Source organism: Leucopleurus acutus, assembly GCF_964270905.1.
Source record: "Leucopleurus acutus genome assembly, chromosome: 5".
NCBI lineage: Eukaryota > Metazoa > Chordata > Mammalia > Artiodactyla > Delphinidae > Leucopleurus > Leucopleurus acutus.
The window spans coordinates 69,695,594-69,712,717 of NC_139147.1; the positions used below are offsets into that span (position 1 = coordinate 69,695,594).

General features: G+C 48.1%; 1 protein-coding gene across 4 annotated transcripts in view; it reads left to right on the forward strand.

Moving 5' to 3' along the window:
- Nucleotides 1–2,134: 2,134 nt before the first annotated feature.
- Nucleotides 2,135–17,124, forward strand: part of KALRN (kalirin RhoGEF kinase) — a gene marked incomplete at its 3' end in the record, with an annotated part of 643,513 nt that continues 628,523 nt past the window's right edge. For all 4 annotated transcript variants that reach the window (XM_082839566.1, XM_082839572.1, XM_082839575.1 and 1 more), the window contains exon 1: nt 2,135–2,288. In XM_082839566.1, the coding sequence (XP_082695692.1) occupies nt 2,216–2,288 (73 nt within the window). In that variant the 5' untranslated portion in view covers nt 2,135–2,215. The remainder of the gene's footprint in view (nt 2,289–17,124) is intronic.

A 17,124-nucleotide genomic window follows, 5' to 3' on the forward strand; every position in this document is an offset into this window, starting at 1 on the left:
AGGCCAGGATTTCGGCTCAGGGTAAAGGGGAAGGCAAAATTTAGAAAAGACAAATGAGAAGTACTTTCATTGTCAGGGAAGGTGGTAAGAAAGGGAGCATCTGGCTACTTTAAGTCAGTTCAGGCTATTAGGACCAGATGAATTAGATCTCATGGCAATGAACTTGTGATGTCAGAGTCTCTTAATTTTTAAGAAACAGGGTCTGATACATGTAGCCAAGATTGGGGACAGGCAACTGTACTTATTTTTTTCAATGGGTGAAAAAAAAAATTGTGACATTCAGTAAAGAAAGGAAGAAGTACAGGGAACCAGAAAGCGTTCACTAAAAACATATTTAATTAATCCTGTTTGCTGTTAGAGTCAGCCGGTTAATAGATCTGGAAAGGTTCCAGGTGCTTTGACCTGGAGAGAGATGGAACCAAGTAGGTGGTCAGCGAAGATAGATCCAGAAGATTCTGGCTGTTGGGTAGCAGGCCATCAGTTTTACACTAGGACCTGGTTTTTCTGTGAGGCGTGTTTTAACACACTAGGTCAGGCCACAGCCTCTCCATCTGGCTGCATGAGGCAGCAGCAACAGCCCCCAACACACCACATTAAGTACTCAGGTTTAAAGAGCCTCTGTTTTGTAAGCTTCGCAGTCACTAGGACTATAAACAGAATACTGGCTAATTATTGTTTAATTATTGCTTAAAAAAACAATTGGCACAATGCAATCACTGCATTAATTACCCCATACAGCATCTGCTTTCTTTTTTGAGGTCTTCCCCATTCCTCCTCAGCCCCACTCCCCACTTTAATAGAAATTCAGCTTGCTGTAACACCTCCTTTCTCCTGGCCAACTGGATCTCTCCATTCACAAGAGGGAGAAGAACAAAACAGAGAAGGCCCGGGGGATTAGGGAGTTTTGACAGCTGTCCAAGAGGAGCGCTGAGATACGGGCCAAGTACCGAGGCAGGACAGAGACAAACGAGAGACAAGAGAGTCACAGAGGGAAAGATAGGGACACATCGCAATAGGAATGAACTGGACAAAGAGTCACAGCGACAGGCAGAGATGTTTAAAGGGGCGTTGAAAAGGGGAAAAAGGAAGAGAAAAGCTAAAAAAGAAAGGAACTAAGGAGAGTTGCTGAGGAAAATGCGAAAGGCTCAGGAGGTGAAGGAGACTGGAGAGAGCCTGTCTGGAAGGAGAGGGGAAAAGTCCAGCCTCTAGGGACGGATCGGCCCAGCTTGGGGGACACGCAGCTTGGGGGGGCGGGCCCTCTCACACCTGGGAACGGGGTGGGGTGGAGGAGGCGGCCGCCGGGCCCGGAGCCCGGACCGCTCGAGGGGCGAGGCTGAGCGCGCAGGGCTGGGGCACCAGAGCCCCCACGGCGAGCCCGGCTTGCGCCCGGTGGCCGGGGACTCGCCCGGCGGCCCCGCCCCCTCCCCGGCCGCCTCCTTCGCCGGCGCTTTTCCTGCGGGGCTCAGGAAGCCGGCCTAGCACAGCAGCGAACAATAGCTCGGGGCCCGGGCTTGGCTCCGGGAGAGGCCGGCGCGGGGAGGCGGGGGAGGGAGGCGTCCGCGCCGCCGGGGGGCCGCGGCGAGACCCCGGCCCGGGCCGGAGCTTTAGTTGAGCTCGGCGCTGCCCGGGTCATTGTTGGCTGGGACTGAGGAGCGGGAGCCGGGGGAGGAGTTGCGAGGCGGCGGCGGCGGCGGCGGCGGCGGAGGGAGCCAGAGGGGGAGCCAGAGAGCGAGCGAGGGAGGGAAGCTGAGAGCGAGCGGGCGGTCGAGCGAGGGAGGGAGGAGGTAGAGAGACAGGGAGGGTGGGAGGGAGGAGGAAAAATAAAGAGGAGAGACTAGCAGGGCTGAACAATAGAGACAGGCAGACGGGCGAGGAGGAGAGCCAGCTGCCGCCGCTGAGGGAGAGCGGGCGCCCAGGCAGCTCGTACCCCGGCCCCGGCCAGACCGCAGGCGGCCAGCGCCCCCGCGGAAGGGGGACCATGGGGGAGCCGGCAGCAGGCGCCCCCAGCCCGCCGCGCGCCTCTGCCTGAGGGAGCCTCGGCGTCCTCTGCCCTAGCCCTGCCACCCCGGCCGGCCGCCCGCCCTTGAAGCCCGGTGTCCTCCGGGTCTGCGGCCGCGGCCGCTGCGCCCCACGCCCTCCGCCCACAGGGCGCCGAGCAGCCCTCGGCCCCAGGCTTCGCCGGCCCCCGGCTGCCCGCGGACGCCCTCCCCCAGTCATGAACCCCCCGGAGGGGGCAGCGGAGGAAGGAGGAGCCGCCGACTCGGACGTGGACGCCTTTTTCCGGACAGGTAAGCTGGGCAGGGCGCGGGGGGTTGGGGAGGAGGCTGCTGCCCTGGATGCGGCGTCTTGGACAAGTTTGGGAAAGGAGGGCTGTTGCTGGGGTGTGCGTGTTGGGGGGCAGTCCCCTTCGTCGCCGGGGCTGGAGTGGCCGAGATTCTTGTTGTTATGGCAATGCGGGTTGCATTTTGGGGAGGGGTGGGGGCTGGGAGCTCGGTGCCCCTCGGTGTTCACCCCACTTGCGGGAGTCTGTGTTGGGGAGGCGAGAGGCGGTCCCCTCGGGCCGCCTTCTCCCGGAGCGCGGGGATGGGGCGATGTTGGATCACTTTGCAGTGCGCCGCTCCGGCTACCGGCGTCCCCCGCCCCTCCCTCGGCTCCCCCCTCCCCCCAGCGCCTGTCAGCCCGGCTCCCGCCGCCCTGGGCCGGCACCCCTTCTCCAGCCGGCGGCCCCCGGCCCCGATGTGCAAAGAGGGACAGTGGGGACCGGGAGTCGCGCAGGCTGCAGACTGACAGTCGGGAGCGGGGCAGACCGAGGACTGTAGTGCCTGGTGCGTGTGGGGAGCCAGAGTCTCAGACTTGAGAGGCAGACCCGGCAGGGAGGGCGGTGGGCGCCTGGGACCTCCTCCTTGTCCTCCTCTTCTCCAGTTCTGGGAACGGATGAGCTTTTCATAAGAATCACTCATTCCTGGAAGTGTGAGTTAGCGTCCCCCTCATACACACCCACTGAATCTTTGCTTGCCTGTGGTATGTAGAGCACCGCCCCCCACCCCAGATCTGCCTTAACGGCTATTTTCGGCCCCTGCCACTTCCCAGCCCCCAGGTCTATAGCTCCTCATGTTCCTTGGCTACACAGCCCCGTTCCCAGAGCAGAACCGACCACCCTCATCTGCCACCACCTGTGGCCCTGTTTCTCTGATGACCAGGGTTTCTCCATCTCCTCGTTACCTGTGGCTTCCACCAACTCGGTAGGTAGAGCTCCCCATCTTCCATGTCTGGAACCATGTGGTCTGGAATCTTTTTCCCCAAGAGTCCAGTAAGTTATGGGGACCCTGGGCATCTCCCCTCTTTCTGTAAATTGGATTGGAGGACGTGAACTGATGGGGTCAAAGAGCAGGTTGGCTTTGAAGATTCCCTGCACACCCATCTGTTTCCTAACCTTATTGCCTTGCCCTGGAGGTCATCTGAGGGAAGGGGTGGGGTGCTTTGTTGGGGAGACTTGTGGCTTTGGAAGTCAAGACTTGGTCAGCCCATATGTTCATTTTCTAGTTGGTCTGAAGAGGAAAGAGCTGGAGGATAGGAGCTGATAGGAGCTGACCTGGAGAAAGCAGAGGGAGCCCCTGTTATCCTATCCTGCTTCTCAGGGCTCAGCCTTGCCTCCCTCCTTCCTTTTCCCCAGATGTGGATTCTAATATACACCTTCCCCATCCCCCCCTTTCTCTCTCTCTCTCACATACTCTCTCTCTCTCTCTCTCACACACACACACACACACACATACACACATACACACACACACACACACTCACTCACTCACTCACTCATTCACTCACTCACACAGCCCAGGAACCAAAGCATGAATTCTAAAGAGGTGCCTGACCTGATAACCTTAGTTTATTATCTAGGGGAGAGGTTCTGGGGGCTAAGTGATACCTGGAAACATGCACTAGGACGTCTTCATTGACACCCCTACCATCCACCCTTTGCCTCCCATCTGGCACAAAACTCTGCCTTTTCTTAGCTCTGGGGAAAACTCTTGGAGTGTGAGCTTTCCCACCTTCCCTTTCTGGACCCACTTTTATCTTTTGGCATCCACTCCTCCTTCGCCTTTTCTACCATCCAAACACTAGATCCTGTCTATTCTCTGTCCCAGGCCCTTGGAGCAGATCTCAGTTTCTGGAGGCTTGCTAATTTCTGACAAATGAATTCACACAGTGTTAATGGTGTTAATGGCCTATAATGGCCCAATGTGTTACTTTTCCCAGGGCCTTTCAAAACACAACATGGGGCTTACATTGTCTAGCCCTGGCTCAAATCACAGAGTAAATAGCAGACTGGGTCCCTCTCCTATGGAATCCTGTTGGGGATATTCTTCCTCCTCAGGCAGCCTTGTTGAGGGGGACCCAGGTCTGATGTGCACTTTGAATCAGAGAAGGGTGAAATCTTCAGCGCATAAGGCTGGAAATGACTGACGACCTGTAACAAGTTGTACGAGGGGGTGCAGACTGTTTGTGGTAGGGTCTAGGACCACCACCCACCCTGAGTGGTCCTCTGTGCTCTGCTTCCTGATCTTACCCCCTTCCAGTCTCTAGCCTGGGCTTTTGCTGGGGCTTCTTACACCTGGAAAAGGCCATATTTCTTAATCGTCTCCCTTCTGAGTCCCCATCTTTATGGAACATAGCACTACACCTGGTAGGCTGGACAGATGATAAATTTATTTAGTTGAACAGTTGAAAAAGCTCCAAACACATTTTCAAAGTCCCGAGTGCCAGGGTTACCCCCTACTTTCTGATGGAAGATTTTGCATACACAGAGACCACACTGGCAATTGCTTTGTCAAAACCCTGGCATACTGTGCCTCTAATTAGGCATGTTTCCAATTATTCTGTCATTTTGGTTCTTTACTTGTCCTCTTCTGATTATTTTGGTATTTCAGTTCTTTTGACATTCCCCAAATCCTATATCCATACATGTACATGGACAGAAAGAAACACCCATGCACACCCCCTGTCCCCACCATTATTCTTATAGATTGGTGTATTCTGTGTCATCTTTCTGGGAATTCTCTGATCCACGCCTGGGAAAGTGTGTCACAATAATTTTATTGATCATGGTTATGAGGCAGAGGAGGGGAAATATGGGAACTCAGAACTGGGAATAGAAATCAGTTGGAATAGAAAACCAGCAAGGTCTTTTCAGCTTCTACTAGGACCCTTCTGCTGTCCAGGGTGCTATGGGATACAAAGAAATATTCAAATTGGTTTCTACTCTCCAAGAGCTTTTAAAAGAAGATTGACAATTACTGGTCAATTAGAGATTAATTACTTGCTGAACATTATGGTGCTATAAGATAAAAAGTTGGCAGAACTACAGAGGAGTGGAACTGAGGGTAGCCCTTGAAGGGGAGATGGAGGGTGGGAAGAGAATCATGGGCAAAAGCTCAGGGAGGTTGAGGCATTGACACTGAGGATCCTGGGAAGACTGAGTAGAAGATGTAGGGTAAGGAGGAATGGGAAACAGGGTTGGGTAAGTAGGGCACGGCCAGATAGGCAGAATCTTGGGAGCCCAAGAGAGGAGATTGGATTTGATTCAGGACTGATAGGCAGTCACTTTAGTTCCTGAGCAAGGGCATGTCCTGAAGAAAGTGGTATTTGGAAAGGTTAATCTGGGGGTCATATGATAGATGAAGTGGAAAGAGAGAGAAAGGATCCAAATGCAAAAGTGATCTGGAACTGAGGGAGAGGGGCTTGGTCTGGGTTGGTGGCAGAAAGGACGGGGACTCAGGGACCACTCTGAGATACATTGTCAAAGGCAGAAATGTGGGTATTTGTTGACAAACTAGTTGTAGGGGGGAAAGAAAATTAAGCCCTCGAGAATAATGGGAGTAGCTGGGTTAAAAGCATAGAGGACCAACAGTATCCTGACTGAAGCACTCTGGTTGAGGACAGGAGCTGGATTTGCAGGGCCGATAATGCTGTTAGCTTTGGATGTGGAAAATTAGAGGTGATTGAGGAGTATCCAGGTGGAGCTGGTTTGTGGGAGATACGGGACTTCAGACAGGAGCACAGGTGGGAGGTTAGGGCTGGCATTGTGGCCTTGGAAGCCTCCTGAATCAAGGCTCGCTGCAGCTGAAGCTTTGTGAATGCATCAGCCCTCAGAGGGAGGGGGTGGAGGGAAGAAGAGAGGGCTAAAGTTAGAATTTGGGGGAGAAACCCTTGTTTAGGAAGTGGCAGCAAAGGAGACTTGATCCTGGAGACCCCAGGGAGTCAGCGTGGGTTCTGATGTGATGACAGGCTGCAGACAGGTTGAATAAGAGGAGAGCCGGTCAAGTGTCTCTGGATGTGATAAAAAGAAAGCCACTATGAGCTCTTGGGAGCACAGTATTAGAAGAGGCATTCAGAGCAGGGATTTGGGGTGGTTGGTAGGAATCAATTACTTGCAGAATTTACCAGTGAAAGGAAAAAGTTTGGGTGCTAGTCAGATGGCATGTTAGTACCAAGAAAAGGGGTTTTCATTTTTTGGTCGGAGAGTCAGAACAGGTTTGGATGTGGAAGGGAGAGAGATTGTGGGCAGGAAGAACTGAAGATGCTTGGTTGATTTTTGAGTTAGATACCTGAAGAGGTGAGACAAGAGGAGGTTCCCTAGCGAAAGTAAGATCTTGACTTTGGTGAGCAGAGGAGAAACCTCCTTCTATAAGACTCAAAGGAAGAAAGTTCAGAGGATAAATTGAATGACATTGATGTGGAAATATCTTTTTTCTGTTGAGCTTTGGTCTTGTGAGTCCAGACATTTTTAACTGGACTGTTTGCTGTTACTTGGACTTTGGTCAGCCTCAAACTCGACTCTGTCTTTCCAAGTCCCTAAACTAGCTTCTCCTCTTGTCTTCCTTAATCCTATAAGTGGCACCTTCCCTTTCCTAGTCATGATATTTAGCACCTTGCTGTTGTCTCTGAGGAATCTCAATCTTCTAACAAACTCTGTTATGTTTCATAGTGAGCCCATGCTGTTCATCCTCAGGGCCTCTGCCCTAGGCCAGGAGGCCCATTATGGTGCTCATGGACTCACTAGCCCTTTACCCTTGGCCCTTGGACTCTGCTCTCTCACCCCAACTCCAATTGGCATCTGCAGGCAGATTGCACTTCCTAAAGGAGATTGAACTACTTTCGTCACACCTGGTTTATGAACCTACAGTGACTTTCTAGTGCCTTCAGGGTCAAGTCTGTCCTTCACACCTCAGAGCCAGCCTACTCTTTTCACGTCCAAGGGCACTTTGGCTCATGTTCCCTTTGAATCATCCACCCCTTCACCCCTACTCTACAAATGCAACTTATTCGTCAAGACTTTAACACCACATTCTTCTGGAAGCTTTCATAGCTCACAAGACCAACTCTCTCCTCTGAATTCCATAAACACTCACTTGTCTGTACTCATTGTCTCACTTCATCAGAGGTATTGTATTGTTTTTATCCTTTTCATACAATGAAGTGATTTGTTCTTTAAAAGATCTTTTAAAAAGCTTGTGATTCACCAAAACCAAACCAAAACAAACTGTCTCCCCCCCACCCCCCCGCCCCACCGTGCAGATAAAGCAAACACAGAAAAATATAAGCAGTTGCTGAATTTAGGTGGTGATATATTGGTATTCAGTGTACAACTCTTTAGACTTTTCTCAGATAAAAACCCCATCCCACCTAGACAGAGAACTGGTCATTGTCAGGTCCAGATCTGACTTGGAATAACAACCTATGTTGGTGTGCAGTTTTTTGAGTAAATATCACCCTGTCTGGGCATTGCCAGGCACCGTAAAAGGGGTAGAGTCTTTTACCTCCTGAGCTCTCTTTTGCAGCAAAGGAAAACATCTCTTTTTGACGTTGCGTTTGATGCTCCAGAATGTAAACGTGACACTTAATTCAATATTTACCATTCCTTCTTGATTCTCCTCCACTTAAACCCATCATGATTTGGGCTTTTGGTCACACCGTTTCCCAAGAACTTTTGATGGAGTATTGAGAGGACTTTGTTGTTCTGAAGAGGGAAGGCTATTTCTACATTAATATATTTTAGAACATATCAACAACATTTAGGTACACCTCCATAATATTTGGGGGGCTTTGCTTTATCCTTGTGCCACCAATCATCAAGAACTCAATTATTGGCACATTCTGTCCAATTGTATTTGATAATCCCTTGGGGATGGAAGAGGTGTTGGAATAAACTGAAGCTACAGAAAGAAATTAGGTGAGAAGTGACAAAAAATATTCCTGACTGTCGGTGTCAATAAAACACTAGAACAGGTGAGCTAGAGGTCCTTTTTAGACGTTGGAGAATGAACACTTTTATTTTTCCAAGTTCTTTCTGGTTCTGGAACTTGGTAGTTTACTTCTGGAGATGGGCAGTATGGTATAGTCTAGTGGTTCTCAACGGGAGGCAGTTTTGTCCTCCAAGAAACATTTGGCAATGTCTGGAGACATTTTTGGGGGTTGTCAACTCAGGGAGGGGGGTTGTACTGGCGTCAAGTGGGTAGAGGTCTAGGGTGCTGCTAAACATCTTATAATGCACAGGACAAGAATTCTTCAGCCTCCAAATGTCAGTGGTGCTGAGGCTGAGAAACCCTGGTTATAGCCAGAAGACCATGGGCTTTGGATCAGATAGGCTCAGCACTAACCAGGGGCAGAATCTTGGGTAAATGATATAATCTATGTCATCCTCAGTCTTCTGCAAAATGGGACCAAGGATGCTTGTTTCACAGGTTGAGAGGATTAAATAGGAAAAACATGTGTAAAAAGCATCTAGTGGTTTCTGACCCACATTAGGAGCACAAGAAATACTAGCTGTTCCTGTTGTTTTTATTATTAAGCGAATGTGATGGCACAGAGGCTGAGGGAATCTCCAGAAAGTGGTACCGTGCAGGGTTTTTGACACGGGGCGGCAGGGGTGCTGGAGAGGCGTCACGATGGTGTGCAGGAGCCTGGGTGGAATCAGAAGGCTAGGGTCTGGGCCTCAGCTCTTTTTCATTCATTAATTTAATCATTTGTTTGACAAATATTTATCGAGTTCCTAGTGCAGCCATGTACTGTGCTCTGGGAGTGTATAAAATCATTGCAAGAAAGAATATCGAGCAGGAAGGAAAATGAATAGAATTACAATACCCCCCTCAGGGAGCACTTGAATTTAAGGGGTGGGAAAGGGAGAAAAAGCCTGTGAAAGAGGCCAAAAAGGTCAGGCAAGAGAGCAGGAGGTGAACCCTCCCCTTTGCTCTCTACTTATCTGCATGACTTGGGCAAGTGAGTAACATCTGTGTAAGATGAGGATCGTGCGCCCCACCACCCAGTTTCCTTATAGGGCTGTTGAGAGACTCAAATGAGATACCGTGTGTGAGAGGTCTTTATAAGTTGTACAATTCTGTCCAAATATGTGTAGATAGTTCCTTCCAAATCAAACATTCTATTACTCTAAGTACCACCTCTGACAAGTATTATTTAATCTGACCTTCATGGGACATTTTTCAATCCTTCTCAATTTGGTTTCCCAAAGGGACTGGATGGGGCATCCTCCTTACAACAAATCAGGGCACTCCTGTTCTTTCCTCCTCCACAAAAGTATATAAATGCCAGTTCCCCAGACCCTGGCCCACATGGCCCCATGCCATCTGGAGGAGCCCAGCGAGAATGGGGTTCCTGCTTCCACTGAGCCTCAGGTGGGTGCAGTGAATCAGTCCCTTCCCGCTCCTTCTCTGTCTGCATGCAGTTCAGACTCCTCCTGCCACGCCTTTGAGTGTGAATGACTGGCAGCAAAAGAACTAGGAAATGATTGACAGCCACAGGGCTGTTGGATCAATAGAGCTGCTTGAAATCGTGTCTGCTGAGAAGTGAGGGAACAGAAGGAATTAGCTGGGAGAACAGAGGAATTAATACAGGGAAGTAAGAAACTGTTGGAGAATTAGCTTTGTCTCTTCCCCTTCTGTCCCATGGCATTATTAGAAGGGAGCTGGTTATTAGCTAGAAAACACAGATATGAGGGATAAACAAGGAGAGTGAAAAGTGGCAGATGAACTGTGTCTCAAGGAAGTAGCTATACTTCTCGAGCTGAGACCTGAAGGATGGGTAGGATTTGGATGGGGAAGACAGAAGGTATTGGAACAGTGTTAGAAAAAGGCACGACCATCCATGGCATATTTGGGGGCAGTAAGTGGTCCAGTTTGTGTGACTTAGAGGATTCAGGTGGAGGATCAATGGGAGATAAAAATCAGAAACGGGTAGGGACCAAGTTGACTGCTTCATTTATTAAACCTTTATTGGACTCCTAGATAATCAAGGGCTTTGAATGGCAGGCCAAGGAGTTTGGTCTTTCTGCAGTTAGCTTTCAGGAGGCACTAAAAGTGTCTGAATGGGGTGGTGACATGATGAGGAAGATAAGTCTGGCAGTCCTACAGAGGGTCAGTTGGAATGGGGGAGGAACTGCTAGCCAGGGTTGGATTGGGAGACCACTGTGATAGGTCAGGAGGGCCTGAACTTGAGATGGCACAGTGGAAATGGGGAGGAGGGGATGAATATGAGGGAGCTCGTGGATGTAGCGTCTACAGGACTTGGTAACTTGGATGTAGAGGTGTTAAGGAAGAGTCAGGACTCAAAGATTACTCCAGCTCTTAGAGCTGGGTGACTGGGGAGGATGGAAGTACCCTAAATGAAAATTAGGAGTTAAGGAAGAAGAGGAGCAGCTGTGGGGAGGCAGGATTTGGGAATTTACTTTGGGACGTGTTGCTTTTCAGGTGTCAGTGAAATAGCTTAAGGAGGTGTTGATTCAGTAGGCAGATAGCGGAGGGAGTCTGGAGCTTTGGAGGGAGGCCAGAGACTGAAATATAGATTTGGGAGATATCCGTAAGAAGTTGTGGCTGGAGCTATCAGAATAGATGAGATAATAAATGAAAAGCATATAGAGTCTTAAGGGCAGAGGGCCAAGGACAGAGCTGTAGACTCAAGTGAAGGGCTGGAAGAGAACCAGGAGAGGGCAGGGCTTGGAAACAGTCCGGTCATCAATAGGGTCTAATGCTGCAGAGGGGTTGAGGGAGAGGGGGACTGAGCAAACCCTGTGGGTTCTGGAAACTGGGAGATCACTGGTAACCTTTGAAATAACAGTTTCACTTGTGTATGGGAGTTGGAATTCAAATTTCAAGGGAAATGGGGAGTGAGTGGGTGGGGAGGAAGTGGTGGGAGTGCATATAGATGACTCTTTGGAAAGGTTTGGCTGTGAAGGGAAGGTTAAAAATAATAAGGTAGTTAGAGATGGGTAGCAGAGTTGAGGGGAGGATTTTTTTAGGTAGGGAAGATCTGTGAATACCTACGGGTGGGGAGGAGGGAGAAGGCAGGCTTGGGGAAGGGAATGAATATTTAGAAAAGAGGAGCAGTTGAAGGAAGTAGATCCTGGATGAGCCTGTAAGGGTGGATCTCAAGGTAGCTGGGGGGTGAGCCTTGGCCAGAGGAGGAGACTGGGGGAAGGCGGACTTCAGTAAAGTAGTAGGCTGGCCAGCAGCTCTGCTGAGGGCACAATGTGCTTGGTCAACAGCCCCAGCACAGAGAGCATCAGCTGGCCTGGAGACTCAGGGGCTTGTGGTCCTGTGCTTGGGGCGGATAGTTCAAGCTGAAGGCAGCTGTGAAATGGGTGAGCTGGGTTGGTGTGGCTCTAGAAGGCCCCTTGGACAGAGAAGCTAGAAAGCAAGGCTGGGAGGTCCCAAAATAGCAATCCTTTTAGAAGCGCTAGTGGCTTCCTTTGGCAGGCTGAGGTGGGATTTGCTTCAGGCTGTAGAGGGGTCTGCAGAATCACTTCCTACAGAGTGTGAGTCAGAAAGGCAAGTTGGGGGGGTGGGGTGGAGGGTGAGTGAGGACAGGACAGAAGGAGGAGGACTCAGACAAGAAGGTGTAGGGGCAGCCTCCTGAGGAGGGGTCATGCCTGGCCATCGGGTACTGTCTCTGTGAGGGATGGACCTGCTCTTGAATTTTCGGTTTCCTTAATGCCTCTAGAGGTTTTAGAAGAAAGAGGAAGCAGACCAGGGGTCATGGAGGAGCCTTTTTCCCATTTTTCTCCATGAAGAGGAACCCTTCACACCAGAGGAAAGATGCCAATGAGCACACCCGTTCCTTTGGCCCCAAAGTACTCCCTTCAGCTCTCATTTTAGGGGCAAACCCAAGAACTGTCATCAAGTGAGGCATCTTATATGGCCCTCTAGGGGATGGAAGTAGGAATCCAGGGGTTCCTGTTTCCCAAAGGTGGGCTGTGGGGGACTGGGTTTATATTTCCGAGAGCAGGAGGAGGTGGGAGTTTCCTTAGATATGGCTCAGTTTCAGAATCATAGAGTCTTAGTACAGGAACTTACTAGCTGTGTGACCTTGTGCAAGGTACAGCCTCTCTGAGCTCCAGTTTCCTCATGAGTAAAATGGGTGAAAAAAAATCTTACCTATCAGGATCACTTGATTTGGTAGTTATAGATTGTGATAGTTATATTCATATTGTAAATAGTAATAGAAATGGCATTATATTACTAGTAATAGAATATGACTATATTATTACTAGTAAAACTATATTGTATATATTATTAGTTAGAATTTCCAAATCATGAAAATTATGCTTCAGTAGCTTGCTTCCTCCTCTCCACTCCCCTCCCCGGCGATACCCTCCCCATCTTTCCTCCCTCCCTTCCTCCTTCCCTTGCTTCCTTCCTTCTTTCCTCCCTTCCTCCCTTCCTTGTGCATAGGTAGGTAGGTAGGGATGTGATTTTTAAGCTTGCAGTTACAGTTATTCCAGGGTATGGCAGACAGGGTCTGGGAATGTGCCTACACCCCTTGCCTTTTACACTCTTACCCTGCAGCCTGGGGACAATGGGCATCTATGGGGAGTGGGGGTGGGGAAACACAGTGTTCAGTTGGCAGCTGGACAGTGGGCCTAGAGGGAGACCCAGGAGACTGGCAGATGGTTAATTGGATGTGACAAAAGGGGACTGGGGGAGGGGTCTGGGGCTCCTGGGGGTTTCCTGTCTCTGACTTCTTATTCTCCTGGAGAGGAGATCGTGGGGAGAGGGAGGACTATCTCTAGGAGCAGTTAGGGGAAAAGATTGGCAGGACTCCGTATTGGGTCTGTGGCCATGGAAGGACAGAGTGCCGTTGGGAGTGATGGCACAGCTTTAATTTGTAGGGTGGGTGCAAGATGTTGTCTCTTCTCTGTATCCCGGTCCACTGGCACATAACAGGCTCAAATACTTGGATATAAAGAGAATGCTTAACCAACTATTGGAACAGTATAATTTTTTAGTCATTCTTCATGGTCCTAGCCATTGAGTTTTGACAGCTAAATATCATGATTACTTTTGATGAGAACTGGACAAAGACTGATCAATTTCAGCGAACACTAGATTTAAGTGAGTGGATCTCTTCATTCATGCTTACATTCATTCATTCAAGTATCAAACACCAGCTGTGAACCTAATAAGTGCCAGGCACTGGGGCTACACCAGCAAGTTAGAAATCATCTTTCCCACATGGAGAATAACAGTCTGGTGGGGTTGCCTGACACACGAACAAAGGATTGCATGCTGTACATTGAGAACATAATGAAAGATCAACAGCCTCACCTGCATGCGTGTGGCGAGGATTCACTGAAGAGGGGATGCTTATGGTGAAATAGATGAGGAGGTGATGAAAACGAAAATAGACCACTGTTGAAGAGGTTTGGTAATAAAAGTAAGGAGACTAATACGATGGTAATTGAAGGGGTATTTTGGGAGTACTGGTACTCTTTTGTTTCTTGATGATAGGTGAGATCTGTTTGTGCACTTTCAGTGATTTGTAGACTTACGTGCAATTTTATGCATGCAAATTATACTTCAATAAAATTTTTTTAAAGGTTATCAGGTCCAGTGAAGTTTTGTTTTTTAAAGAGAGAGAAAAATCTTTGAGTGTTTGAAAAAATCATGGGAGGAGGTAGTGGTAGACACTGAAGGTGATAGAAGGTAGTATGTGTGGGGGTGGGGTACCAGAATGGGCACCAGCTTCTTCAAAAGTCAGCAAAGGATGAGAATTCCCAGGCGAAGAGGTTATCTCTGGGATGGAGGGGTACTTCTTCCTCTGTGGCTATGGGAAAAGACCAGGTGGTTTTCAGGTCACGTGTACAGGTCAGGCAGTAGAGCCCTTACTAAGCTCATTAAGAAAACTGACCTCAGTCTTCTCTGGGATTGGGAACCAAGGTCATCTGAAGGACTGAGGGGTGCTGAGATCCTGCGAAGAGAGGAGACGGATTGGATCCATTCTCTGGAGAATGAGTGAGAATTGGATTAAAGAATGATCTGTCTAGTTGAGTTCAGAGTGGGCTAGGTGTTCAGACTTCTGCATCTTGTTCAGCCCTGGAGCCTCTGGAGTAGAGGTGAAAACAGAGGATTCTTGAATCCTTATTTGGTGACTTGGATGAGAGGTCCAAGGTGGAGGTGAGGTGTGCACCAGACTTGTTTGGACACTAGTCTCTTACCAGAACTTTACTCAACATTGATGACTCCAAGACATTTTGGAAGCCCTGCCTTGGAAAATGGTCATGTCTGGTTTCCTCAAGTAGGCTGTACCTTCTGCTTTGGAATTGTCTGTCTTCTTCTCAACACTCAATTTAGTGCCTTGCAGATACTTGCTTGATTTGTATTTGTTGCCTTGACTTTTTTTTTTTAGAGAGCTATTTATTGGTGTGTAGGTCATTGGGAGTTCTATAATTAAACATTATGTTAAGGAAATGAATCTTTTTTTTTTTTTTTGTGGACAGGCAGTTGTACCTCAAACAAAAAGACCTATGAAATCAATATTTACTGTGAAATATAGCGAAAAACTCTTGTTTATTCTGGATTAATTAGAGGGGATCCCTTTTATTGCTTGTTTACAAATATTCCATAGGCACTGGAAAACTAAAGAAGCACCCTTCTTTTGCAAAAATCCACATAGGGAAGTTCAAACATTCAAATGGACCAACTAATCAATATTGACTGAGTGTCTGCAATGTGCCCAGTATTATGCCAGATACTAAGGGGGCTGCTAAAGGTGGGTAACAAATGTTACCCACGTTGTTCCTGAAGAGTTTATGCTCTTGTTGGGTTAGGGGGAGACTAGTATAGGAAAAAATGGCTAATTGGAAGTCAATCAGAAAGGGAATTTCACTCATTCATTGATTCATTTAATATGTGTTTATTGTCTATAAGCTAAAAGATGATTTAAGTAAGTGGTAAACAATATTTCATTTAGAGAGATTTGATTTTCTTATACTTCATAGAACATTTATTTAGACATTTAGACTTTTTCCTAAATGAAACCATTTTCCCCAATTAATACAAATGTATGTTATATCAGTATACACGTATCTGTTGAGCGACGTGAGTCATTCATAAGCCAGTACCCTTTACATGGGGTAACGTAAGAAGACAGAGGATTTGTTGGTTGTCTGGAGGGGTAAAGTGTCAACTTACTGTTGTAAGAAATAGTTACACAAAATGGAAGTACAGGATCTATGGTTAAAAGTGAATGCTCTTTCTCCCTCCTTTTCCCTGATGTTAAGATAAATTCAATGGACGTATGTACTTGCTACATACACAAATATGTGTTTATACAAATGCATGGCTTTCTTTCATATTTTAACAAAAAAGAGAATTATGCTATACCTGTTATTCTGCAATTTGTTTTTTTTTGTTTGTTTGGTTTTTTTTTGCGGTACGCGGGCCTCTGACTGTTGTGGCCTCTCCCGTTGCGGAGAACAGGCTCCGGTCGCGCAGGCTCAGCGGCCATGGCTCACGGGCAGAGCCGCTCCAGGGCATGTGGGATCTTCCCGGACCGGGGCACGAACCCGTGTCCCCTGCATCGGCAGGCGGGCTCTCAACCACTGCGCCACCAGGGAAGCCCCTGCAATTTGTTTTTATCACTTTATAATCATGGACATTTTTCCATGTCAGTGCATATGTTCTACCTCATTTGTTTGAAGAGTTGTGTTACCTTCTGTTGTGTGGATGTGCCACATTTTATTTAACCATTCTCCTAATGATGGACATTTATAAACCAGCTTTTCTGAGGACCAGTGTTTGTTCTGGGACATTATTTGGCCCAAAGAGTAGCAAGAAGGGTCACCCATTATTTGATCGTTTTCAAAGGTGACTGTGAGACAGCCGTAAGATCAGGATGTTTCTTCTGCTTTTATCCTCAGGAGGGAGGGAGAACAGCCAGTCCTGTTCTCTGGAGGCTAATTTTCTGTGCAACGTTTACAGACGCTTTTATTAATGACATTTAAATAAATGGTAGAGGCCATTCTTGGCTTTTTTTGCTGTATGCCTTTAAGTGACTTAGGAGCCAGATTTGCAGTCACAATTAGCCAAAAAAAGCCACATGTGTTTTGTGGGTTTGAGTGAAAGTTAATTCCAATACCACAGGTATGGAAGTGCTTTAGGTTGTGTGTGCAAAAGCCATAGCCTATGTTTGGCTAGAAGAATTCAACGATGTGATTTGGGAGACCTCGGTTTCCAATTCTGCCCACCACTAATTATTTCTGTGACTTGGCTAAGCCAGTTAAAATGTCTGTTTTTACAGACGGAACCTGTCTTTCCCCATCTGAAGAAAGAGGTAAACATACTTGCCCTGCCATACATCATAGGAGTAGTATGAGATAAAGTGAGATAATAGAAGGAAAATTCTTTGGACAAATAAAATTGCTGACTCAATGAAAAGGGTTTTTGTTTGCTGCCTTTCTCTGGGGTCTCCCTTAGTTTTGAGTGTGGTTGAAAGCTGAGCTAGGGTACTCAGATGGGAGTGACAGCCGTACCGCGTTTGAGGCTGTACATTTTTTCATGTCTGGTAGGAAATTGGTAGCACTAGAGATCACTAGAGATGGAGTGAAATGTTTCATGGTACGTTCCATTTGCTTTTGGAAAAGAGACGTGTGGAAGAGCGGTTCATCTAACTGCCCAGAATGGCTGTGGGTTTCTCTCTGATGGGTGACACTGCAGCTCAGTTGCACACTCTTTATCACCGAGACGTGCAAAGAAAATGTAGCTTTTAAAATTTTCTAATGTGGAGCTAATCTCCCTCCACCCCAACTTGGCTAGTTTATAGTATGTCATGTGTTTT